The sequence below is a fragment of the Ovis canadensis genome, chromosome 4 (genome assembly GCF_042477335.2).
Source record: "Ovis canadensis isolate MfBH-ARS-UI-01 breed Bighorn chromosome 4, ARS-UI_OviCan_v2, whole genome shotgun sequence".
Lineage (NCBI taxonomy): Eukaryota > Metazoa > Chordata > Mammalia > Artiodactyla > Bovidae > Ovis > Ovis canadensis.
In genome coordinates this window covers 23702746-23729702 of record NC_091248.1, presented here as the reverse complement: position 1 = coordinate 23729702, position 26957 = coordinate 23702746, and the positions used below count along the sequence as shown (strand labels likewise).

At 39.7% G+C, this 26957-nt stretch overlaps 1 protein-coding gene across 8 annotated transcripts in view; it reads right to left on the bottom strand.

The window, feature by feature from the left end:
• The window catches only part of AKAP9 (A-kinase anchoring protein 9), a 172293-nt gene that overhangs the window by 126836 nt on the left and 18500 nt on the right, over window positions 1-26957 (bottom strand). For all 8 annotated transcript variants that reach the window (XM_069587353.1, XM_069587359.1, XM_069587350.1 and 5 more), the window contains exons 2-3: window positions 19589-19843; window positions 5756-5800 (exon numbers count right to left, since the gene is read on the bottom strand). In XM_069587353.1, the coding sequence (XP_069443454.1) occupies window positions 5756-5800; window positions 19589-19843 (300 nt within the window). The remainder of the gene's footprint in view (window positions 1-5755; window positions 5801-19588; window positions 19844-26957) is intronic.

Sequence of the window (26957 nt, the reverse complement as noted above, 5' to 3'; positions counted from 1 at the left end):
CAATACTTCGGCACTCCACCTTCGTTACGGTCCAGCTCTCAAACCGTATGTGACCACTGCGAAGACTATCATAGCCTTGACTATATAGACATTTGTCAGCAGAGCGGTGTCTCTGCTTTTCAACACGTTGTCTAAGTTTGTCATAGCTTTCCTGCCAAGAAGCAATAGTCTTCTGATTTCATGGCTACAGTCACCATCCACAGTGATTTTACAGACCAAAATGAGGAAATCTGTTACTGTTTCCCCCTTTTCCCCTTCTATTTGCCATGAAGTAATGGGGCTGGACAACCCACTTCAGTGTTCTTGCCTGGAGAATCCCAGGGACGGGGGAGCCTGGTGGGCTGTTGTCTCTGGGGTCACACAGAGTCGGACACGACTGAAGCGACTTAGCAGCAGCAGCAGCAGCAATGGGGCTGGATGCCATGATCTTAGCTCAGTTTTAAGCTGGCTCTTTCACTCTCTTCCTTCACCCTCATTAAGAGGCTCTCTAGTTCCTCTTTGCATTCTGCCATTAGAGTGGTATCATCCACATATCTGAGGTTGTTGATGTTTCTCCCACCTATCTTGATTCCAACTTGTAACTCATCCAGCCAGGCATTTCTCACGATGTGCTCAGTGTATAGGCTAAACAAACATGGTGACAGCGGGCAGCACTGTCATATTCCTTTCTCAAGCTTGAATTAATTAGTTGTTCCATACACGGTTGTAACTGTTGCTTCTTGACCTGCACACAGGTTTCTCAAGAGACAGGTAAGATAGTCTGGTATTCCCATCTCTTTAAGAGCTTTCCACAGTTTACTATGATCCACACAGTCAAAGGCTTTAGTATAGCTGATGAAACAGAGGTAGATGTTTTTCTGAAATTCACCTGCTTTCTCTATGATCCAGCAAATGTTGGCAACTTGATCTCTGGTTCCTCTCCTTTTCTAAACCCAGCTGGGCCATCTGGAAGCTCTTTGGTTCACATACTGCTGAAGCCTGGCATGCAAGATTTTAACTATGACCCTACTAGCATGGGAGATGAGTGCAACGGTATATTCATGTATATAACTATACGTATATATGTAATATCTATGTGCTGTGCACTTAAGTCACTCAGTCGTGTCCGACTCTTTGAGACCCCATGGACTCTTTGAGACCCCATGGAGCCTGCCAGGCTCCTCAGTTCATGGGGATTCTCCAGGCAAGAATACTGGAGTGGATTGCCATGCCTTCCTCCAGGGGACCTTCACAACCCAGGGATTGAACCCAGGTCTCCCGCATATAGGTGGATTCTTTACGATCTGAGTCACTAGGGAAGCCCTATTGAATACATATGTAAATATATAAAATAACTTATACATATGTATGTAAAATATAGTTCTTACTGTTCAAACATGCTCAGTATGTTCTAACTTTTATCTGTAAGACTTACATTTAAAATTATTTTTACCTAACTTTGAAACACATCATACTTACTAGGTATCAGATATACAGTTTCAATAAACTATTCTCGACCTAATCATAATTCCCACCAATTTTTTAAATGTAAAATATTTAGGCAAAAATCCACAGTAATAAGAATTTCCAATATTATTAGTTTAGATTTTCATAAAGAACCTGAAAATCACACTTTTTTAAGTCTTCAGTTTTGAATCTGTATTAATAAAAGTTACATTTTATTTTCTTAGCCCACTATGAGGGAATGGCTATACAAATTTTAAACAAATTTCATAGGCATGTATTAGATGGTCAGATCTGTCATGACTTGGATTATAAAAAATTCACTTTGGTAAAAAGAAAAAACAACACCCTGTCGTGGATGTGACTGGTGATAGAAGCAAGGTTCGATGCTGTGAAGAGCAATATTGCATAGGAACCTGGAATGTTAGGTCCATGAATCAAGGCAAATTGGAAGTGGTCAAACAGGAGATGGCAAGAGTGAACATCGACATTTTAGGAATCAGAGAACTAAAGTGGACTGGAATGGGTGAATTTAACTCAGATGACCATTTTATCTACTACCATGGGCAAGAATCCCTTAGAAGAAATGGAGTGGCCCTCACAGTCAACAAAGAAGTCCAAAATGCAATACTTCGATGCACTCTCAAAAACAACAGAATGATCTCTAAATAGTTTCCAAGGCAAACCATTCAGTATCACGGTAATCCAAGTCAATGCCCTAACCGGTAATGCTAAAGAAGCTGAAGTTGAACAGTTCTATGAAGAGCTACAAGACCTTTTAGAATTAACACCCCAAAAAGATGTCCTTTTCATTACAGGGGACTGGAATGCAAAAGCAGGAAGTCAAGAAACACCTGGAGTAACAGGCAAATTTGGCCTTGGAGTACAGAATGAAGCAGGGCAAAGGCTAATACAGTTTTGCCATGAACACATGGGTCATACCAAACACCTTCTTCCAACAACACAAGAGAAGACTCTACACATGGACATCACCAGATGGCCAACACCAAAATCAGAGTAATTATATTCTTTGCAGCCAAAAATGGAGAAGCACCACACAGTCAGCAAAAACAAGACTGGGAGCTGACTGTGGCTCAGATCATGAACTCCTTATTGCCAAATTCAGACTGAAATTGGAGAAAGTAGGGAAAACTACTAGACCATTCTACATGACCTAAATCAAATCCCTTATGATTATACAGTGGAAGTGAGAAATAGATTTAAGGGACTAGATCTGATAGACAGTGTCTGATCAACTATGGACGGAGGTTTGTGACATTGTACAGGAGACAGGGATAAAGACCATCCCCAAGAAAAAGAAATGCAAAAGGCAAAATGCCTGTCTGAGGAGGCCTTAAGATAGCTGTGGAAAGAAGAGAGGTGAAAGGAAAGACATACCCATTTGAATGCAGAGTTACAAAGAATAGCAAGGAGAAATAAGAAAGCCTTCCTCAGTGATCAGTGCAAAGAAATAGAGGAAAATCATAGAATGGGAAAGACTAGAGATATCTTCAAGAAAATCAGAGATAACAAGGGAACATTTCATGCAAAGATGTGCTCAATAAAGGACAGAAATGATATGGGCCTAACAGAAGCAGAAGATATTAAGAAGAGGTGGCAAGAATACACAGAAGAACTGTACAAAAAAGATCTTCACAACCCAGATAATCACGATGGTGTGATCACTCACCTAGACGCAGACATCCTGGAATGTGAGTCAAGTGGGCCTTAGAAAGCATCACAATAAACAAAGCTAGTGGAGGTGATGGAATTCCAGTTGATCTGTTTCAAATCCTGAAAGATGATGCTGTGAAAGTGCTACACTCAATATGCCAGCAAATCTGGAAAACTCAGCAGTGGCCACAGGACTGGAAAAGATCAGTTTTCATTCCAATCCCAAAGAAAGGCAATGCCAAAGAATGCTTAAACTACCGTACAATTGTACTCATCTCTCATGCTAGTAAAGTAATGATCAAAATTCTCCAAGGCAGGCTTCAGCAATACGTGAACCATGAACTTCCAGATGTTCAAGCCAGATTTAGAAAAGGCAGAGGAACCAGAGATCAAATTGCGAACATCCGCTGGATCACTGGAAAACAAACAAGTTCCACAAAAACATCTATTTCTGCCCTATTCACTATGCCAAAGACTTTGACTGTGTGGATCACAATAAACTGTGGAAAATTCTGAAAGAGATGGGAATACCAGACCACCTGACTTGCCTCTTGAGAAACCTGTATGCAGGTCAGGAAGCAACAGTTAGAACTGGACATGGAACAACAGACTGGTTCCAAATAGGAAAAGGGGTACGTCAAGGCTGCATACTGTCACCCTGCTTATTTAATGTATATGCTGAGTACATCATGAGAAATGCTGGGCTGGACGAAGCACAAGCTGGAATCAAGATTGCCGGGAGAAATATCAATAAGCTCAGATATGCAGATGACACCACCCTTATGGCAGAAAGAAGAACTAAACAGCCTCTTGATGACAGTGAAACAGGAGAGTGAAAAAGCTGCCTTAAACCTCAACATTCAGAAAACTAAGATCATAGCATCCGGTCCATCACTTCATGCCAAATAGATGGTGAACAAGTGGAAACAGTGTCAGACTTTATTTTGGGGGGCTCCAAAATCACTTCAGACAGTGACTGCAACCATGAAATTAAAAGACGCTTACTCCTTGGAAGGAAAGTTATGACCAACCAAGATAGCATATTCAAAAGCAGAGACATTTACTTTACCAACAAAGGTCCATCTAGTCAAGGCTATGGTTTTTCCTGTGGTCATGTACGGATGTGAGAGTTGGACTATAAAGAAAGCTGAGCGCTGAAGAAATGATGCTTTTGAACTGTGGTGTGGAGAAGACTCTTGAGAGTCCCTTGGACTGCAAGGAGATTCAACCAGTCCATACTAAAGGAAATCAGTCCTGAATAGTCACTGGAAGGACTGATGTTAAAGCTGAAACTCCAATACTTTGGCCATCTGATGCAAAGAGCTGTCTCATTTGAAAAGACCCTGAGGCTGGGAAAGATTGAAGGCAGAGGAGAAGGGGACGGCAGAGGATGAGATGGTTGGATGGCATCACCGACTCTACGGACATGAGTTTGAGTAAACTCCAGGAGTTGGTGATAGACAGGGAGGCCTGGCATGCTACAGTCCATGGGGTCACAAAAGACAGAACTGAATGACTGAACTGAACTGCTAAAGCAAAAAATGCACTTTGCGGAATCGCAGGCTGCCCCAAAGTCTCCAGTGGTTCAAGTATCAAACCATCTTAAACTTTCAATTGAGAAGCTCTAGAAGTAGGTTATTATAGAAGAGAAAAGCAATGTTTTCATATCTAAGATCCATATTTAAAGTCACAGGGCAGATTCTCTGAATTGCAACCTGTAATTTAAAACTGAGATATTACCCATAAAGCCAACTTTATGTAGCTTAAATTAGGAAATTATTTATTTATTTAACATTGGTTAATTATTTTCCTGGTAAGAATCACTAATAAGTATATTCCCAGCTTTCAATCACCTTAAACTTTTGAAATCTAACAGTTCTTTCTCCCATTAGCAATCCAAAACAGTATTAAGTTCATTTAAGAACACGACATTTTTTTTCTGTTAGACAACTACAGTAAATCAAAACTTATACGAGGTTTGACAGAAAACAACAAAATTCCATAAAGCAATTATCAAATAAATACATTCAAAGAAAACTTATAGAATATAATGAGGTGTTCAACCATTCAGAGTAAGAAAGTTTTCCATGTCCTCAAATAATGGACCAAAAATAAATGACAATCATGTCTAAAGGAAAAAGATAAACAGCAGATTTATTAACACATAAGGAAAGTATCTCCTAAAGTGCCCCATGCCCACATTAGCCTTTATCACCTAAAAGTCACTATTGCAACATTAATTTCCATAAATGGATTTACATAATTAACTAGAATTCAAGCATCTGTAAAATAACATTACACAAAATAAAACAGCCTATATTATAAAAGGTTTACTGTGTTAATTATAACCTTATAACAAAACCCAATTTCAAACACTTTCCTAGAAACTAAAACAAGGTCTGCATCTAATTAAGGACCATGTTACTCAAAGAGATTTAAGACTTTAATTAATAATCTGAAAAAAGAAGTCAGGAAAACATAAACTTCAAGTTCTCCAGGCTTTTTACATCACACTATGCTAATTTTAATTATATTTAAAAAATAATAAAAACATGTGAGTTGTAAGTAATAAAAAACTAATAATCAGCAATAATTTTTAAAAATATAAAATGTTAATCACAATGCTACTTATTCTTACCTCTGAACTATAATCATCTGCTGTGGTTGAAATTTCACTTTCCGGCTAAAAAAGAAAGCAAAAACTGATTATTTAAGGTCTTTCTAAAACTCTATGGGGTCACACAGAGTTGGACAAGACTGAAGCGACTTAGCAGCAGCAGCAGCATGGTGAAATAACATCTAAAATTTATGACTAGACAATTTTCTAAGTATAAGAGTATCAAGATGCACTTTCACACAGGTTTTTCACATAGTACAAATCACTTCTAAGGAAAGAGGACCAAATAAGACATCACCCTTCTAATTCCTATACTTCTTTTAAATAAAATAGTCCTAAATAATTACTCAAAAAAGTTCAATTTCTTTAATATAAAGAATCATCAACCTTGGTACTAGAAAAATAGTAATAACAACTTGAAGAAAATTACCAACTTCTGTTGTTATTAACACTGTTGCAGATTACAAAAAATTTTTAAACATTTCTACCTCATCCTCATATCCCTGGTATTTGTGTAAGAAGTGAGTGGCTTTTCCAAGCTTCCCTCAGCTTAGAAGTACTCAGAAGAGTCGAGGAGAAAACCCAAATTTTCACTGCTTCCACTGTCTAAGAATATAATTTTACAAGTGAAAAAAGAGACCTAGATATTTTTTTCATTCAACAAATACAAACCATACCTGCACTCAACATAGGAGCACCGAAATGAAGAGAACAAATACAAACAGACATAAAGGGAGAAACTGGCGGAATATAATAATAGAAGACTTTAATGCCCCACTGACATCAATGCACAGGTCTTCCAGGCAGAAAATCAAAACACAGTAGAGATCATAAATGACGCAACAGAACAAGTAGGCTTGATTGATATTTTCTGGACATTACATCCCCAAAATACACATTCTTTTTTAAGCACATATAAGCATTCTCTAGGACAGACCACATACTAAGACACATGGTAACCTCGGACAAGGGACATCAAGGAGATCCAACCAGTTCATCCGAAAGGAAATCAGTCCTAAATATTCACTGAAAGGACTGATGCTGAGGCTGAAGCTCCAATACTCTAGCCACCTGATGCAAAGAACCGACTCATTTGAAAAGACCCTGATATTGGGAAAGATTGAAGGTGGGAGGAGAAGGGGACAACAGAGGATGAGATGGTTGGATGGCATCACCAACTCAGTGGACGTGAGTCTGAGGTAAGCTCCGGGAGTTGGCGATGGACAGGGAGGCCTGGTGTGCTGCAGCCCATGCATGGGGTCACAGAGTCGGACAAGACTGAGCAACGGAACTGAACTGAAGCCTAAACATATTTAAGAGGACAGAAATTATTTTAAGCATCTTTTGTAATCACAACAGCATGAAATTAGAAATCAACTCCATCTTTTTTTTTTATCACAACAGCATGAAACTAAAAATCAATCACAGAAAGATAAAAGGGGAAAAAATGATTATAGGGAGCCTAAACAATATGCTGACATAAAGCAGGAGATGGTTAAGACTGAATATCTACATCTTAGGAATCAGTGAACTAATATGCATGGGAATGGGTGAATTTAATTCAGATGACCATGATATCTACTGCTGCGGACAAGAATCCCTTAGAAGAAATGGAGTAACCCCCAGAGTCAACAAAAGAATCCGAAATGCAGTACTTGAGTGCAACCTCAAAAATGACAGAATGATCTTGGTTCACTTCCAAGACAAACCAACCAAAATCACAGTAAACCAAGTCCACGCCGCAACCTCTGATGCCGAAGAAGCTAAAGTTGAACAGTTCTATGAATACCTACAAGGCCTTCTAGAACTAACACCAATAAAGATGTCCTTTTCATCACAGGGGACTGGAATGCAGTAACAAGTCAAGAGATACCCAGAATAATGTGCAAATCTGGCCTTGGTGTATGGGGAAAGGCTAAGAATTTTGTCAAGAGAACACATAGGTCATACCAAACACTCTCCTCCAACAAAACAAGAGATAACTCTACACATGGCATCACCAGATGGTCAATACTGAAACCACATGGATCATGTTCTTTGCAGCCAAAGGTGGAGAAGCTCTATATAGTCAGCAAAAGACCTGGAGCTGACTGTGGCTCAGATCATGAGCTCCTTATTGCAGAATTCAGGCTTAAATTGAATAAAGTAGGGAAGACCACTAAGCCATTCAGGTATGATCTAAATCAAATCCCTTATACAGTGGAGGTGATGAATAGATTCACGGGATTAGATCTAGTAGACAGAGTGCCTGAAGAACTATGGACAGAATTTCTTAACACTGTACAGTAGGCAGTGACCAAAACCATCCCAAAGAAAAAAGAAATGCAAGAAGGCAAAGTGGTTGTCTGAGAAGGCTTTACAAGCAGCTGAGGAAAGAAGAGAAGTGAAAGCCAATGGAGAAAGGGAAAAATACACTCAACTGAATGCAGAGTTCCAAAAAACAGCAAGGAGAGAAAAGAAAGCCTTCTTAAGTAAATAATGCAAAGAAACAGAGGAAAATGATTGAATGAGAAAGACTACAGATATTTCTTCAAGAAAACTGGAGATCTCAAGAGAACACTGCATGCAAGGATGAGCATGATAAAGGACAGAAATGGTAAGGACCTAACAAAAGCAGAAGAGACTCAGAAGAGGTGGCAAGAATACACTGAAGATTTATACAAAACAGATCTTAATGACCTGGACAGCCATGATGGTGTGGGCACGCACCGAGAGCCAGACACCCAGGAGTGTGAAGTCAAGTGCATCTTACAAAGCATCACTAGAAACAAAGCTAGTGGAGATGATGAAATTCCAACTGAGCTGTTGAAAATCCTAAAAGATGCTGCTGTTAAAATGCTGTGCTCAATATGCCAGCAAATTTGGAAAACTCAGCAGTTGCCACAGGACTGGAAAAGGTCAGTTTTCATTCCAATCCCAAAGAAGAAAAAGAAGGTAGAAGGTAGTCAGTCACTCAGTCGTGCCTGACTCTTTGCGACCCTGTGGACTGCAGTCCACCAGGCTCCTCTGTCCGTAAGATTTTCCAGGCAAGGATACTGGAATGGGTTGCCATTTCCTTCTCCAGGGGATCTTCCCAACCCAGGGATCAAACCCGGGTCTCCTGCACTGCAGGCAGATTCTTTACCGACTAAGCTACAAGGGAAGCCCAAAGACGGGCAATGTTAAAAAATGTTCAGACTTCCATACCATTGTGATCATTTCATATGCTAGGCGAGGTGATGCTCAAAATCATTCAAGCTAGCCTTCAGCAGTATGTGAACTGAGAACTTCTATATATGCAAGCTGGGTTTCAAAGAGACAGAGGAACCACTGATTAAACTGCCAACATTTGCTGGATCACGGAAAAAGCAAGGGAGTTCCAGAAAAAACATTTATTTCTGCTTCACTGACTACCCTAAAGCGTTTGACTGTGTGGATCACAACAAATGGCGGAAAATTCTTAAAGAAATCAGAATACCAGATCCCAACACCTGTCTCCTGAGAAACCCACATGCAGGTCAGAAGCAACAGTTGGATCTGCACGTGGAACAATGGACGGGTTCAAAATCAGTAAAGGAGCACGGCAAGACTATATTGTCCCCTGCTTCTCTAACTTACATTCAGAGGACATCATGCGAATGCCAAGCTGCAAGAATCACAACATAAAATCAAGACTGCTGGGAGAAGTATCAACAACCTCAGACGTACAGATGATACCACGCTAATGGCAGAAAGCAAAGAGGAACTAAAGAACCTCTTGTGTGCTTAACCGTTCAGTCATGTCGGACTCTTTGTGGACCCATGGACTGTGGCCCACCAGGCTCCTCTGTACATGCAATCCTCCAGGCAAGAATACTGGGTGGGTAGCCATTCCTTTGCCAGGGAATCTTCCCCACCCAGGGATCGAACCTGTGTCTCCTGCATTGGCAGGTGGGTTATCACCATTGAGTCACCAGGGAAGCCCCCAAAGAAACCCTTAATGAGGGTGAAAGAGCAAAGTGAAAAGGCTAGCTTGAAACTCAACATTCAAAAAACTAAGATCATGGCACCCAGTCCCATCACTTTGTGGTAAATGGAATGGGAAAAAGCGGAAGCTGTAACAGATTTTATTTTCTTGGAATCCAAAATCACTGCGGATGGTGACTGCAGCCATGAAAGTAAAAAACACTTGCTCCTTGGAAGGAAAGCTGTGACAAACTCAGACAGCATCTTAAAAAGCAGAGACATCACTTCATTGACAAAGATCCATGTAGTCAAAGCTGTGGTTTTTCCCACAGTCATGTTAGGATGTGGAGCTGGATCATAATGAAGGCTGAGTGCCAAAGAATTGATGCTTTGGAATAGTTGTGCTGGAAAAGACTCTTGAGAGTCCCTTGGTCTACAAGGAGATCAAACCAATCAATCTTACAAGGAAATCAACCCTGAATATCACTGATGCTGAAGCTCCAATACATTGGCCACCTGATGTGAAGAGCTGACTCACGGAAAAAGTCCCTGATGCTGGGAAAGACTGAAGGCAAAAGGAAAAGGGCGTGGCAGAGGATGAGATGATTAGACAGCATACCAACACAGTGCACATGAGTTTGAGTAAATTCGGGGAGACGGTGAAGGACAGTGGAGCCTGGCGTGCTATAGTCCATAGCGTCGCAGAGTCGGGCACGACTTAATACTGAACAATAACGACAAAATAAAGTGCTTCTAAAAAACCAACAGGCTTCCCTGGTGATCCAGTAGTTAAGGATCTGCCTGCCAATGCAGGGGACACCAGTTTGATCCCTGCTCCAGGAAAGATTTCACAGGCCGCGGGGCAATTAAGCCTGTGTGCCACAACTACTGAGCCTGTGTGTGCCCTGGAACAAGAGATGTCACCACAGTGAGAAGCACACACACTGCAACCAGGGAGGAGACCCCACCTGCTCTGAGTAGAGAAAGCCCTTGCACTGCAATGAAGACCCAGTGCTGCCAAAAGTAAGCATAAATTTTAAAATTTTTAAGAAAAGTAATGGCTCAATAATGAAATCAAAGAAGAAATTAAAAATACTTGAGACATCACTTCTTGGCCTTTTGGCTAAGATCAGGTGTAAAAAAATACCTCGAGACAAATACAGTGACCACGCAACCATGAGATACAGCAAAAGCAGTCCTAGCTCAGTGACACAGCTTCCTCAAAAACAAGAAATTTCTCAAGTAAACAACCTGCCACCTAAAGGAATAAGAAAATAAGAAAAGCAAAACCTAAAGTCAGCAGACGGAAGGAAACAGTGAAGATCAGAAATAAAATAAATAAAATAGTAATTTGAAAAACAGAAATAATAAAACCAAGAGCCGTTTTCTTGAAAGGACATGATCGACAAACCTCTGGCAGGGATCAGCAAGAAGAGAAAGGACCTAAATAAAATAAGAAATGAAAGAGGAGAAATAACAACTGATACCATAGAAACACAAAAAACCTTAAGAGAACACTACCAACAATTATATGCCAACAAATTGGACAACCTAGAACAGACTAATTCCTAGAATCATACAGCCCACCAAAACTACATCAAGACAAAGAGAGAATCTGAAGAGACTTATCTCCAGAAGTCAAACAGTAGCTGTTATTTAAAAAAACAAAGCAACACGCCTGCAAACAAGCTGGATGGCTTCACTGGGGAACTGGTAAACAAACTATTTATACCAATCCTTCTCAAACTCTTCCAAAAGATTAAAAGGAAAGGAACACTCCCAAAGTCATTGTATTGTCACACGAGTGTATGTTCCTTGGTTCTTTGTCTCGTCACAACAAAGATTTGGAGCGATGGACGTTAAAGCCCTCAGCACGTCACAGCTCTCGGGTCTTGGACAAACCGTGTTATAGATCCTAGGCAAATCAGTGTTACAGCTCTATTTTATTTAGAAGCCAGCAAGAGAATCCATCCTCGAAGCGTGAGGGCATGCCAACCCAAAGACTCAAAGAGAAGAGAGTGGAGGAGCACCTGGGGGACGGAGAGAGAGAGAGGAAGAGAGAGAGAAAGAGCGCAGGCATGTGGGAGAGAGAGGGGGAGAGAGAGAGGGAGAGAGAGAGGAAGAGAGAGAGAAAGAGCGCAGGCATGCGGGAGAGAGAGGGAGAGAGAGAGGGGGAGAGGGAGAGAAAGAGCGCAGGCATGTGGGAGAGAGAGAGAGGGAGAGAGAGAGAGGAAGAGAGAGAGAAAGAGCGCAGGCATGCGGGAGAGAGGGAGAGAGAGAAAGAGAGAGAGAAAGAGCGCAGGCATGCGGGAGAGAGAGAGAGGGAGAGAGAGAGAGGAAGAGAGAGAGAAAGAGCGCAGGCATGCGGGAGAGAGAGAGAGGGAGGGAGAGAGAGAGAGAGAGAGAGAGGGAGAGGGAGAGAAAGAGCGCAGGCATGCGGGAGAGAGAGAGAGGGAGAGGAAGAGAGAGAGAAAGAGCACAGGCATGCGGGAGAGAGGGAGAGGGAGAGAGAGGAAGAGAGAGAGAAAGAGCGCAGGCATGCGGGAGAGAGAGAGAGGGAGAGAGAGAGAGGGAGAGGGAGAGAACGAGCACGCGCACGTGGGAGAGAAAGAGAGGGAGAAGCCTTTGGCTCCTCCTTTTATGTTTTTTTTCCTCCCCTCGGGCCTGCCCTATGCAAACTGGGCTTAGCCAGGAGTGCTGTTTGTTCTACCTGAAGTCTTTACTCTGGTCCTCGGACCTTCCTTTGACCTTCCTTGTCTTTTAGCCACCGCCATTTTGGACTCCTTTTCCCTATTCTACCTACCTAACAGTATGAAGCCACCATTACCTCTACACCAAACCAGACAACGATACAAAAAAGAAAATTACAGGCCAAGACCTTTGATGAATTGCCTTCCCAAGGGGAAAAAAGGGAACATTTCATGCAAAGATGGGCACAATAAAGGACAGAAATGGTATGGACCTAACAGGAGCAGAAGATATTAAGAAGAGGTGGCAAGAATACACAGGACACGGTACAAAAAAGATCTTCATGACCAAGACAATCATGATGGTGTCATCACCAACCTAGAGCCAGACATCCTGGAATGTGAAGTCAAGAGGGCCTTAGGAAGCATCACAATAAACAAAGCTAGTGGAGGTGATGGAATTCCAGTTGACCTGTTTCAAATCCTGAAAGATGATGCTGTGAAAGTGCTGCACTCAATATGCCAGCAAATCTGGAAAACTCAGCAGTGGCCACAGGACTGGAAGAGGTCAGTTTTCATTCCAATCCCAAAGAAAGGCAATGCCAAAGAATGCTCAAACTACCTCACAATTGCACTCATCTCACTCGCTAGTAAAGTAATGCTCAAAATTCTCCAAGCCAGGCTTCAACAGTACGTGAACCGTGAACTTCCAGATGTTCAAGCTGAATTTAGAAAAGGCAGAGGAAACAGAGATCAAACTGCCAACATCCGCTGGATCATCAAAAAAGCAAGAGAGTTCCGGGAAAACATCTATTTCTGCTTTATTGACTATGCCAAAGCCTTTGATTGTGTGGATCACAATAAACTGTGGAAAATTCTTCAAGAGATGGAAATACCAGACCACTTGACCTGTCTCTTGAGAAATCTGTATGCAGGTCGGGAAACAACAGATAGAACTGGACATGGAAGAACAGACTGGTTCCAAATAGGGAAAGGAGTACGTCAGGGCTGTATACTATCACCCTCCTTATTTAACTTAGGTGCAAAGTACATCATGACAAATGCTGGGCTGGGTGAAGCACAAGGTGGAATCAAGATTGCCGGGAGAAATATCAATAACCTCAGATATGCAGATGACACCACCCTTATGGCAGAAAGTGAAGAAGAACTAAAGAGCCTCTTGATGACAGTGAAAGAGGAGAGTGAAAAAGTTGGCTTAAAGCTCAACATTCAGAAAACTAAGATCATGGCATCTGGTCCCATCACTTCATGGCAAATAGATGGGGAAACAGTGGAATCAGTGTCAGACTTTACTTCTGGGGGCTCCAAAATCACTACAGATGGTGACTACAGCCATGAAATTAAAAGATGCTTGCTCCCTGGAAGAAAAGTTTGAGCAACCTAGACAACATATTAAAAAGCAGAGACATTACTTTGACAACAAAGGTCCAACTAGTCAAAGCTATGGTTTTTCCTGTGGTCATGTATGGATGTGAGAGTTGGACTATAAAGAAAGCTGAGTGCCAAAGAATGGATGCTTTTGAACTGTGGTGTTGGAGAAGACTCTTGAGAGTCCCTTGGACTGCAAGGAGATTCAACCCGTCCATCCTAAAGGAGATCAGTCCTGAATATTCATTGGAAGGACTGATGCTGAAGCTGAAGCTCCACTACTTTGGCCCCCTGATGCAATGAACTGACTCACTGGAAAAGACCCTGACGCTGAGAAAGACTGAAGGCAGGAGGGGACGGCAGAGGATGAGACGGTTGGATGGCATCACCGACTCAATGGACATGAGTTTGGGTAGGCTCCGGGAGCTGGTGACGTACAGGGAGGCCTGGTGTGCTTCAGCCCATGGGGTCACAAATAGCCGGACATGACTTAGCGACTGAACTGAACTGACCTTTGACGAATATAAATTTTAAAATTCTCAACAAAACAAGCAAACCAAACCCACTAACACATTAAAAAGGACCACGCAACATGTTTAATTTGGATTCATCCCAGGTTCACAAGGATGGTTCAACAGATGCAAATCAATTAATGTGATACACCGCATCACAGAAAAAAGACAAAATACGTATGATTATCTCAACAGATGCAGAAAAAGCATCTAATTCAACATCCATTCTGTTTTTTTAATTTTTGATTATTTTATATTGGATTATAGTTGATTAACAATGTTGTGTCAGCTTCAGATATGCAGCAAAGTGATTCAGTTATATTAATATAAACTGACGTATCCATTCTTTCTCAAGTTCTTTCCCATTTAGGTCATTAGAGAATATTGAGCGGAGTTCCCTGTGCTATACCGTAGCTCCTAGTTGGTTATCTATTTTAAATGTAGCAGAGTGTACACGTTAATCCCAAACTCTCTATTCCTTCCCCTCACACCAGTCAGAATAGCCATCATCACAAAATCTACAAACAGAAAATGTAGCAGAGTGTGTGGAGAAATGGGAACCCTCCTACACAGTTTATGGGAAAAAGTAAACTGGTAGATACTATGGAGAACCATATGGAGGCGCCTTGAAAAATTAAAAATAGAGCTACCATAGGATCCAGTAATACCACTTCTGAGCATATAACTGCAGAAAACCATGATTCAAAGGATACAAACACTCCAATGTTCACTGCAGTGACTACAGCCAAGACATGGAAGCAACCTAAATGCCCACTGACAGACGAACGAATAAGGAGGATCTGGGCAGCCAGTTCAGTCGCTCAGCTCAGTTCAGCTCAGTCGCTCAGTTATGTCCGACTCTGCGACCCCATGAATCGCAGCACGCCAGGCCTCCCTGTCCATCACCAACTCCCAGAGTTCACCCAAACCCATGTCCATCGAGTCGGTGATGCCACCCAGCCATCTCAGCCTCTGTCGTCCCCTTCTCCTCCTGCCTTAAATCTTTCCTAGCATCAGGCTCTTTTCCAATGAGTCAGGTCTTCCCATTAGCTGGCCAAAGTACTGGAGTTTCAGCTTTACCATCAGTCCTTCCAATGAACACCCAGGGCTGATCTCCTTTAGAATGGACTGGTTGGATCTCCTTGCCGTCCAAGGGACTCTCAAGAGTCTTCTCCAACACCACAGTTCAAAAGCATCAATTCTTTGGTGCTCAGCTTTCTTCACAGCCCAACTCTCACATCCATATAGCCTTGACTAGACGGACCCTTGCTGGCAAAGCAATGTCTCTGCTTTTCAATATGCTATCTAGGTTGGTCATAACTTTCCTTCCAAGGAGTAAGCGTCTTTTAATTTCATGGCTGCAGTCACCATCTGCAGTGATTTTGGAGCCCAAGAAAATAAAGTACATATATGTACTGGAATATTACTCAATCACTAAGAAGAAAGAAATAATGCCCTCTATGCCAACTCTGATGGACCTGGAGATTATTATACTAAGTGAAGTTAGAGAAAGACAAATACCATACAATGTCACTTTTATGTAGAACCTAAAAAATAATGATATAAATGAATTACTTACAAAACAGAAGCAGATTCACAGACTCAGTGATTGTAACTTGGTATCTTCTGACTGGTATGAGGTGCTATCTTACTGCAGTTTTGATTTACATTCCTCTAATAATTAGTGATGCTCAGCATCCTTTCATATGCCTCTTAGCCATGTGTGTATCTTCTTTGGAGAAACGTCTGTTTAGTCCTTTGCCTAGGTTTCACTGGTTTGTCTTTCTGATACTGAGCAGAAAGCTGTTTATAAATTTTGGATATTAATCCCTAATTGGTCACATTATTTACAAATATTTTCTCCCACTCTGTATTTTGTCTTTTTGTTGTATTTATGGTTTCCTTTGCTGTTCAAAAGTTTCTATGCTTGATTAGGTCCCATTTGCTTATTTTTGCTTTTATTTCCATTCCTCTAGGAAACAGATCAAAAAAGATTGCTACAATCTATGTCAGTTTCTGCCTACATTTTCCTCAGTTTTATAGTACCCCGTTTAATATTCAGGGTCTTTTATCCATTTTGAGTTTATTTTTGTGCAATACCCATTCATGATAAAAACTCTTATCAAAGTGGCTATGACAAACCCACAGCCAACACAACACTTAAGATGATTACCATACGATCCAGCAATCACACTCTCGGGCATGTATCTGAAGAGAACTCTAATTCAGAAAGATACGTGCATCCCTAACGTTCCCAGCAGGACTATTCACAACAGTCAAGACACGGAGACAACCTAAGTGCCCATCAACAGAAGAATGGATACAGAATTTGATATACACACACATACACAGAACACAGAATATTATTCAACCATAAAAAAATGAAGTAATACCATGTGTAGCAACATGGATGGGCCTTGAGATTATCTTACCAAAAGAAGTAAGTCAAACAGAGAAAGCCAAAGATCATACGATACCACTTTTAAAATGACATAAATGAACTTATTTACAAAATAGAAGGGAACTCATAGAACATAGAAAACAAACATGGTTACCAAAGAAGGCAGGAGAGAAATTAGAAGTTTGAGATTAGCAGATACAATCTACTACATATAAAATAGATAAAAAACAGGTCCTACCGTGTAGCACACAGAACTATTTTATACCTTGTAATAAACCAAAGTGGAAAAAATATGAAAAAGTGTACCTAAATATATATGTGTATATATGTATAACTGAATCACTCTGCTGTACACCAGAAACTACACAACACTGTAAATTAGCTACACTTCAATTAAAATAAATTAGACTCATGGGTTCCACCCAGACTTGCTGAATTAGAAATCTGCATTTTAAAAAGATTGCACACATGATCTGTATACACACTCAAGTCTGAAGAGTATTCCTTCAAAATGGGGAAAGATAACAAAGTACCTGTCCAATGACCCCCACCAAAAAAACACCCAAAAAACAAAACAACAACTAAACAACCAAAGAAACCAAAACCCATAAACAACCAAATATAAAGCATCACTGTCTCCCTTCTCACCTACACTTAAGAGAAATTTTACTCAGCTCTCAAGACCAAGTTTCAAGCCCATCTCCTCACTGATGTAGTAACTGATGCCAGGAACAGAAATAATAAGCTTACTCCTATTCTCAAATCCTGTAACTGACATACATGGCCCTCTTGTAAATCTAATATACTTTCATGGTGTATGCTCTCTTGGTTTGTTCACTCACTGAAGTCTTTTAAATGGACTACTGACTAAATGCATGAAAATGAAGTTCCTCAGTCGTCTCCAACTCTTTGTAACCCCATGGACTGTTACCTATCAGGCTCCTCCAACCATGGGATTTTCCAGGCAAGAGTACTGGAGTGGGGTGCCATTTCCTTCTCCATAGGATTTCCCTAACCCAGGGACTGGACCCAGGTCTCCTGCATTGCAGGCAGACACTTTACCACCTGAGCCACATACTGTGTACTAAACGCTGTGCTACTGAGGATAAAATGGTGAACAAGACACTCTGTACTTGAAATGCTAAAATTTCAGTGAAGGGCCCAGGTATTGATTTGTCCAGCAGAAAATGAAAATATTCTTCAAATCAAATCAAGCACCCCAGTTGTCATATTTTATTACATAAAAGATCCAGACTTAAAAAAAAAAATTATCCAGAAAAAGGAAATCTGGCCCATATCCAAGAAAAACAGTAGTCAGTAGAAACTGTCCCTAAGGAAACATAGATATTGCACTTATTAGACAAAGATTTTAAGTTACATATTTCTTAAGTCACATAAATGGAGGAAACAATGCCTAAAAAAACTAAAGAAAATTATAAGATCAATGCCTAACTAAATAGGGAATATTAACAAAAAAAGGACATATAAAAAAACAAATTCTGAAGTTAAAAGTAAAATAACTGAAATGTAAAATTTACTACAGGGGTTTAACAGCAGATCTGAGGAGGCAGAAGAATCAGTAAATTTCAAAAAAAGTTCAACTGAAATTACCCAGTTTGAGGGGGAAAAAAGAATTTTTTTAAAAAAAGAACAGGGACTTCCCTGGTGGTCCAGCGGTTAAGAATCTGCCTTGCAATGGAGGGGACAGGGGTTCAGCCCCTGGTCAGGGAAACCGAGATCCCACACGCTGCGAGGCAACCAAGCCCATGCACCCTGGAGTCTGTGCAACGCAACTGGGAGGCTGCGCGCCACAGGGGGAAAGCCTGCGTGCCACAGGGGGAAAGCCTGCGTGATGCAACCACGACCCGACACAACCGAGTAAGTAAATAAAGAGACCGATCATCAAAGGTCTGTGCAACAAAAGCAAACATACTAACAGATGCATAATGGAGATGCGGAAGGAGAAGAAAGCGTGGGAAAGGGTATTTGAAGATATAATGGCTGAAAACGTCCCAAATCTGGTGGAAAACATTCATCTACGTATCCAAAATGCTCAAAAAACTCTAAGCAGAAAAAACTCAGTAAGATCCACGTCTATGATGAACAGCAAATCTCTATGACATCTCTGACTCTTGACTGAGCCTATACATCTAAACCCTATCTCCAGCTAAGTACGGCAGCGCACAACCCACCCTACAATCGTCCTATGCCTTGGCCAACACTCTTCCTCCTTAGCATCCCACAGTTCTCTAAGCTCGGTCTTGGAGCACCACCATTCCACCCACCACCCAACCCACTCTTAACCTCTCCCTCGTCTCCTTATTCTTGGAAATTCCATCATCAATGGGGGGAAGGAAATTAGCATTTATTGAGGAAAACTTCCCATGGGCCAGGTGTAATCTCCCCTGCTTCACCCTTACCACCACCCTATGGGGTCACTTGGATATCCATTTAAAACTAAACTACTTAAGGCTTCCAAAACACATCACACTGTTTCATGTCTTTGAGAATGCTGATTCTTTAGCACAAAGGTTGTCTGTCCTACTTCTTTGCCTCTAGATAATTTTAACTCACACTTCAAGACCTGGTTCTATTATCTCTTCCAGGAAACTTTCCCAAGTAACACACACAAGACCAATTTGGGGCTCCCCCAAATCATGGCACTTTAGGGCACCATATGCATTGCTGTTAGCACAGCTCTCATCAGACTACTTAACCTGTCTTACGTCTACCTTGCCCACTAGACTGACCTTCCTAAAGTACAGAGACTGTCATATTTATCTTTGTATCCTTCGTGCTCAATCTTTGGTGTATTACAGTTGCTCAATAAATGTGTATTGAATCGAGCTCACAAAAATCACACAGGATACTAATGAGTGATGTTATTACAATAACTTTATACTTAGAATGCTACTGTTTAAAAATCGAGATGAATACTTACTTCAACAGAGAAGACCTGGTCACATTTAACTATTTCTCCACTGTGCAGAGTTCTCGTTATTGTGGATTCAGGAGGCACGGCTGTTCCTGATCTCTGAGAATTACTTACACACGTCTCATCACTCTGTGTTTGCTCAATGTTTATAGCATGGTATGCTGACACGTCATGTTTACTGCTTGAAGTTTTTCTCTTTTTTTTCTGCTTCTTAGGATTCTGCCCATCAGACTGAGCTTTCCTTTGTCGAAACTGGGCAAGCTACAGAAAAAAAAAAATCATTGTTGTCAAAGATAATTTTTCTTTATCACCACTAAGAAAAAAGTAGCTTTGGAGTCATTTTCTTTAAAGGATCAACCCATCACTAAAATGATGATAAAATAAAGGACAATGGAAACTGTCTTTAATATAAAAATGACTGCTGAATTGCAAAGAAAGCAGGTATTTCTGAATGAATGCTATTCAAATATTGAGAAGAACTGAAAATATGTCTAAAGAAAGAAATTAGCCCAGAGTCGGGGAGAATAAAAAGAACAAAAAACAGGTGCCCTCATTCATTGTTCAGTAAAACTATAATCTCTGGATACGAGATTATATGGAAATACAGGAAATCTAAATGCATTTGCCCTATGGAATTTCTGCAAATTCTACTTACATATTCTAGTAAATGTAATTATTTTATGCAAAAAGCTTTAGCTATACAAATCATCAATGTAGTCTTATTTATAGTGGGAAAAATTATAAATATTTTTATCAATACTACTGTATCAAACAATAGTGCCTCCCAGCCCTTAACCATCTGCATACCATATTCAGGGTTTCTGTCATATTCCAGTTGTCACCTAGACTTACCACTGACTTAATATGTTTAGCTAGTGTATTTTTCTTATTCAGATTTATTTTAAAAGGAGACTTTGAATCCTTGACATAAATTTAAAACGTCATTTGAGTTAAAAAAAAAGAAACAAAAATGAATACAATAAAAAAAAAACTATATTATTAAAATTTTAGCTAGACATTGCTGAAGGTTCTAAGAGAAAGAGACAAGTGTTAGTGAGGTGCTAAGAATCTATTAGTACCAGACAGACTTTTGGCTTGTCATAAGCAGATAGATTTAAAGAAACCTAGAAAGTAGTTAACCTTTTTTTAACACTACTACCTACTGTTATTTATTTAATACTAGATCAACAACATATCACCTAAAATATCTCATCACTATCTAAATCAGAAGTATAGATTATACACTTTGGCCAATACTGGATTAATTAAAATAATACTAATGTTCAGTTCAGTTCAGTCGCTCAGTTGTGTCCGACTCTTTGCGACCTCATGAATCGCAGCACGCCAGGCCTCCCTGTCCATCACCAACTTCCGGAGTTCACTCAGACTCACGTCCATCGAGTTAGTGATGCCATCCAGCCATCTCATCCTCGGTCGTCCCTTTCTCCTCCTGACCCCAATCCCTCCCAGCATCAGAGTCTTTTCCAATGAGTCAACTCTTCGCATGAGGTGGCCAAAGTACTGGAGTTTCAGCTTTAGCATCATTCCTTTCAAAGAAATCCCAGGGCTGATGTAAATCATCATTAATATTAAAATATTAATGTAGATCATTATTAATGTTTAGACACAGCAGTAGTAAGAGGAAAATTATGCGCATCTCTTTTAACAAAGATAAGAGAGGCCTCAGGCTCATCACCTTCAAAAGTTTTATCTACCTTAAAATTTAATAATATTATATATATAGGAATAAATAAACACTGGAAGAATATAACCATAACAACTTTGGTCTATCTCTAGAGATTACAGCTATTTTTCCTTATGCTCACATGAAATTTCCTTTTTGCTGCAGTAAATTTTCTAAATTTTATATAAAGCAACTATTAACTACCACTCAATCATTTGAACTCAATCATTCTGAAAGAAAAGTATAAGAATAAGTGTAAGCCCTTTTGCCTTAAAAGAGGAAATAGATGAACATATTAATACATAAATTAGAACAATTGCAAAGATGGTCAGTAAATGTCTTAGGATATAAAGTATTAAAGAAATTTTGATAATGCTTGATATCATTAACTATCAAATTATGTGACAGTTATTAGGATAACATATAGCATATGTTATACTTTTGTTTGCTGTAGATAAAGAAAAGTTAATAGATAAGTACTATTTACTTAACAAATGTCCAATTAGTAAGTGCGAAATATCTAATCACTGACCTTGTAGAACATAAAAATACATCACATTTAAAATTTTCCCCCAGCTGTTGAGCAACTATTCAGTTATTCTGCTATCTGCTTAAGGAACAGATGCAAGACTAGCTGCCTCTATTTGTACATTATTAAGCTGCTGGAATGCATGTAAACTACTTTGGATAGGAAATTCATTCTTAAAAATAATTCAACTGAAACACTATTACATATTATCTGTAAACAGAATCAGAAGTCTAGGCATATCATTTTAAAAGGATCCCTCAGAAAGAATGCAAAAGCAAAAATGTGTTAATAATGACATTCTTGATATTTAAAAAAAATATTCAGACAGCAGAGGATACCAGGACAAAGATGATTTTGTTTAAAATTCCATCTCTGTAGGGTTATATATATAATTTATACTTAATGTTTATATACACAAATATATAACAAAAGAAAATTTTTGTTAAAATAATGTACTATAAAAAGATTTTTAAAAACCAAACAAACCTCTGAGACAACAGTATCCATTATTAAGTGATTCTAGTGAAAAAGTTAATAAAAGATAAGGAATAAAAAGTAAAAGTTTTATTACTGTGTTTAGAACTAATCACTTCTAAGGACAAAAAATTACCAAACACTGTTTCAGGTCTATGTTATTGATTAAATGAAGTCATATTATTTTTTCACAACAATTAACCAAAAGGTAAACTCCATGAAGGTAAGAACTTTTGTTCACTGCTATATATTCAAAACCTAGAGCAGTACTCAATAAATAAAGGTTGAGTGGAAAAAAGATTATGCTTTTTTTTTTTACAGAAAAGTTAACATTGAGGAATCATTTTAAGCACTGGTCCACAGAAACTAAGATGATATAAAAGATTCCACTACCTAAAAAAGTTTCATGGTCTCAGAATTTGAAGTGGTAATTAAATGAATTAAAACATAAAATATTCCCTCTCACAATAATCTCTGTACTCTACTAAACAAAACAAATAGAAAAACCAAACAAACAACAAAATTAAATTCTCAGAAAAAAAATACCCATAATAGCCTTTTAGGAAAACTTCTGTTCGGTAAAAATGTGAGAAAGAAAACAAGATTACATCATAAATAGCTATCAAAGTTATTTTTTATCTTAAACCTTAAAAATGGCAGATAAGCAAAAATCAGAAACTCTATTCAATTGCTAATCATCTGATACTGAAATGATACACTATATTACTGGAAAAACATTTATTCTAAAACATGCTGGAAATTCAAGACTACAGCCATCTGTGTTTGTCATTTGGAAGCCAAATATAAAAATGTTAACATATGTAGGCATGGAAATAGCTGCAAGATTTACTGGAAAGAGATTATGTCCATATACACTTGTCTTTCAAAACTAATTTGGATCTCAGGCAAATGTCTTACCCTAACCAGAACACGAATAAATGACTAAACAAAAATGACTAAGAGTTTATTCCATAAACTCAATTTTTATTTATAAATGAATATTCTCAATAAAACAAGGAGATTTTTAAATGTTGTTTAAAAAAAACACCAAGTTTCTATAAATGTCACTTCAAAAAAAGTACTAACTGGAACTGGTTTTATTTTCTGAGTCTTTGTCAGATATGTATGTGTGAGGCACTAAGCCAGATATAAGTCAAAATACACAGTCCTAACTGTAGGGTCTTTTAGTCTAGGCCAGTGTTCTCGCCTGGAGAATCCCAGGGACAGAGGGGCCTGGTGGGCTGCCGTCCATGGGGTCGCACCGAGTCGGACACGACTGAAGTGACTTAGCAGCAGCAGCAGCCTAATATTTCACAGAGTTGTGAGAAACAAGAGAAGAGTTAAGAGTACAGTTTTGTACACTCAGCAGTCCTATATATCTATAAGGAGGTAGTATGGGAACATCTCTTGTCCTGATTTTCTCAAAGAAGGCTTTCTGTAAGAGGTGAGGTTGCAGAGTTTTATAGCTGCGAAGGAAATAACTTGGTATATGAGAGACAGTAGTGAGTAGTTCATTTACTTAAAAATATTTATGGACTGCCTACCACATGTCTGCCCTGTGCCAAAGGCAGAGGAGGCAGCGATGAGATGACACCAGCCCTGCTCCCCTGAACTGTAACTCAAGGAGGAAGAGCAAATGAGCAAATGTAGACAAATACAGAAATGTATCACTTCAAGAGACAGAAAGGGTTTTGAAGAAAAAGTTTAAGTACCAAAGAAAGTCTAAAACAGAAAAGACTTCATTTGTATGGGAATGCAGGGCGGAGTCATGAAATATCTTACTAAGAATTTGAAAGCTGAGATCTGAGGACAAATATGAGTTACTTCTCCAAGAGTAAGGAGCAAAACAGAACACAAACATGTGATTCCAAATTCAGTATTCTTTCCATTATACCAATGTGCATTACATGCATTCACCCTTTTCCTTCACTGGTCATTACATGTAAAAACACTTAAAATAAGCAGGTGACATACAGCTTTGTACTCCCTTCTCAACTTTGAACCAGTCAGTTGTTCCATGTCTAGTTCTATGAACAACCACTGCTTCCTGACTAGCATACAGATTTCTCAGGAGACAGGTAAGGTGGTCTGGTATTCCCAACTCTTTAAGAATTTTCCACAGTTGCAATCCACACAGTCAAATGCTTTAGAGTAGTCAATGAAGCAGAAGAAGATGTCTTCCTGGAATTCTCTTGTTTTTTTTTTTTCTATAATTCTATGAATGTAAAGTTGTATACTGTCACTCTGCTTATTTAACTTATATGCAGAACACATCACGCAAAATGCCAGGCTGGATGAATCACAAGATGGAATCAAGACTGCCAGGAGAAACAGCAACAACCGCAGACATGCAGATGATACCACTCACACGGCAGAAAGTGAAGAGGAACTAAAGAGCCTCTTGATGAGAGTGAAAGAGGAGGGTGAAACAGCTGGCTTGAAACTCTACTATCCTGGCATCTGATCCCACCACTTCATGGCAAATAGAAGGGGGGGCGGGGCAGGAAGCAGTGACAGATTTTATTTTCTTGGGCTCCAAGATCACTGTGGCCGCCGACTGCAGCCATGAAATTAGGACACCTGCTCCTGGGAAAGAAAGCTATGACAAACATACACAGCATATTAAAAAGCAAAGACATCACTTTGCTGACAAAGGTCCATGTAATCAAAGCTATGGCTTTTTCAGTAGTCATATATGGATATGAGAGTTGGACCCTAAAGAAGACTGAGCATCAAAGAACTGATGCTTTCGAATTGTGGTGCTGAAAAAGAGCTGGGAGTCCCGTGGACTGCAAGGAGATCAAACCAATCTATCCTAAAAGAAATCAACCCTGAATATTCACTGGAAAGACTGATGCTAAAGCTGATGCTCCAATATTTTGGCCACGTGACACAAAGAGCTGACTCACTGGAAAAGACCCCGATGCTGGGAAAGACTGAAGGCAAAAGGAGAAGGGGCGACAGAGGATGACATGGTTAGACAGCATCACCAACTCAATCAACAAAAATCTGAGCAAGCTCCGGGACAAAGTAGAGGATAGAGGAGCCTAGTGTCCCTAGGGTCACAGAGTCAGACAACTGAACAGCAACAATTAAAAACAGTAATACTGAAATTAGAACAGGAGGTTAAAGGCATGAACAAATGAAATCAACAAAACAACATATACTTTTTTGACAACACTAGGGGAAAAATACACACACACACACACACACACACACACACACACGCACCCCCAAAAGATTATAAAGTGTTTTAAAAACGCTATCAACTTTCTCTAGTTTTCTAAAACAGCTGTAAGTAGAGTTATTTTCTATATTTGTACTGTAGAAAATTTAAAAAATCATTAATTCTAATTATGGTGACTATTTGTACTTGTTGGTATGGTCTTTAAATCTCTGTGATATTCCTTAATGAATGCCGCATAAGCATGCTGTACAAGCTATTACAACAAGACTCCACGGGCTTAACTATGAAAACAAAAAGAAGATGAACACAGTTGATGGAAAGACAATTCGTATGCAGAGCTGAAGTGGAGCAACTGAAAGCAAAGAAGACAGAGGCAACAGTTTAAAGACGCGCTGAAGAATATTTTCCAACACCACCACAAAGATGCAAACTGCTGGAAAATAACAGTGCCAAACAGGCCCGAGGAGATCAGATGTGAAGAAGACCACAGACCTTCACCTCATGGAGCCAACAGGCTTATTTATACCCTATAACCTCATTCAATGCAGAATTTTTCTTAAAGTTTTGGAAAACTTTTGCATCTAAGAAAAAAGATTCTGCAGCCTAAAAAGTTATCTTAACTTTGCACATTTTACCATATTTCACCGTCGGCCACATAGTAGGCCCAGACACTTTTTTGAATGCAAGTAATGTTTCAAGAAGAATACAGACTACATACAATAGAGTACTGGACTGTTGTGTCTATACAGACTCTGAGAAGCCAGCTATGCGACACTGGACAAGCCACTTACCTCAAGAGAACTCAGCTTTTTCAACTTACAAAGAAGAGGAAGGACAGAAGGATCTGTTAAGACTTCTTTCAGTTTTACCATACGATCAGAACAAAACAAAAACACTAATTCAAAAACATACATGCACCCCAATGTTCTCAGTAGCATTATTTACAACAGCCAATATATGGAAGCCACCTATGTGTCCACCAACAGAAGACGGGCTAAAGAAAATGGTGCACACACACACACGGCTAAAGAAAATGGTGCGCACACACACACACGGCTAAAGAAAATGGTGCACACACACACACGGCTAAAGAAAATGGTGCGCACACACACACACACGGCTAAAGAAAATGGTGCACACACACACGGCTAAAGAAAATGGTGTGCACACACACACGGCTAAAGAAAATGGTGCGTGCACACACACACACAGCTAAAGAAAATGGTGTACACACACACACGGCTAAAGAAAATGGTGCGCACACACACACATACGGCTAAAGAAAATGGTGCGCACACACACACACGGCTAAAGAAAATGGTGCGCACACACACACGGCTAAAGAAAATGGTGCACACACACACACGGCTAAAGAAAATGGTGCACACACACACACGGCTAAAGAAAATGGTGCACACACACACACGGCTAAAGAAAATGGTGCACACACACACGGCTAAAGAAAACGGTGTGCACACACACACACGGCTAAAGAAAATGA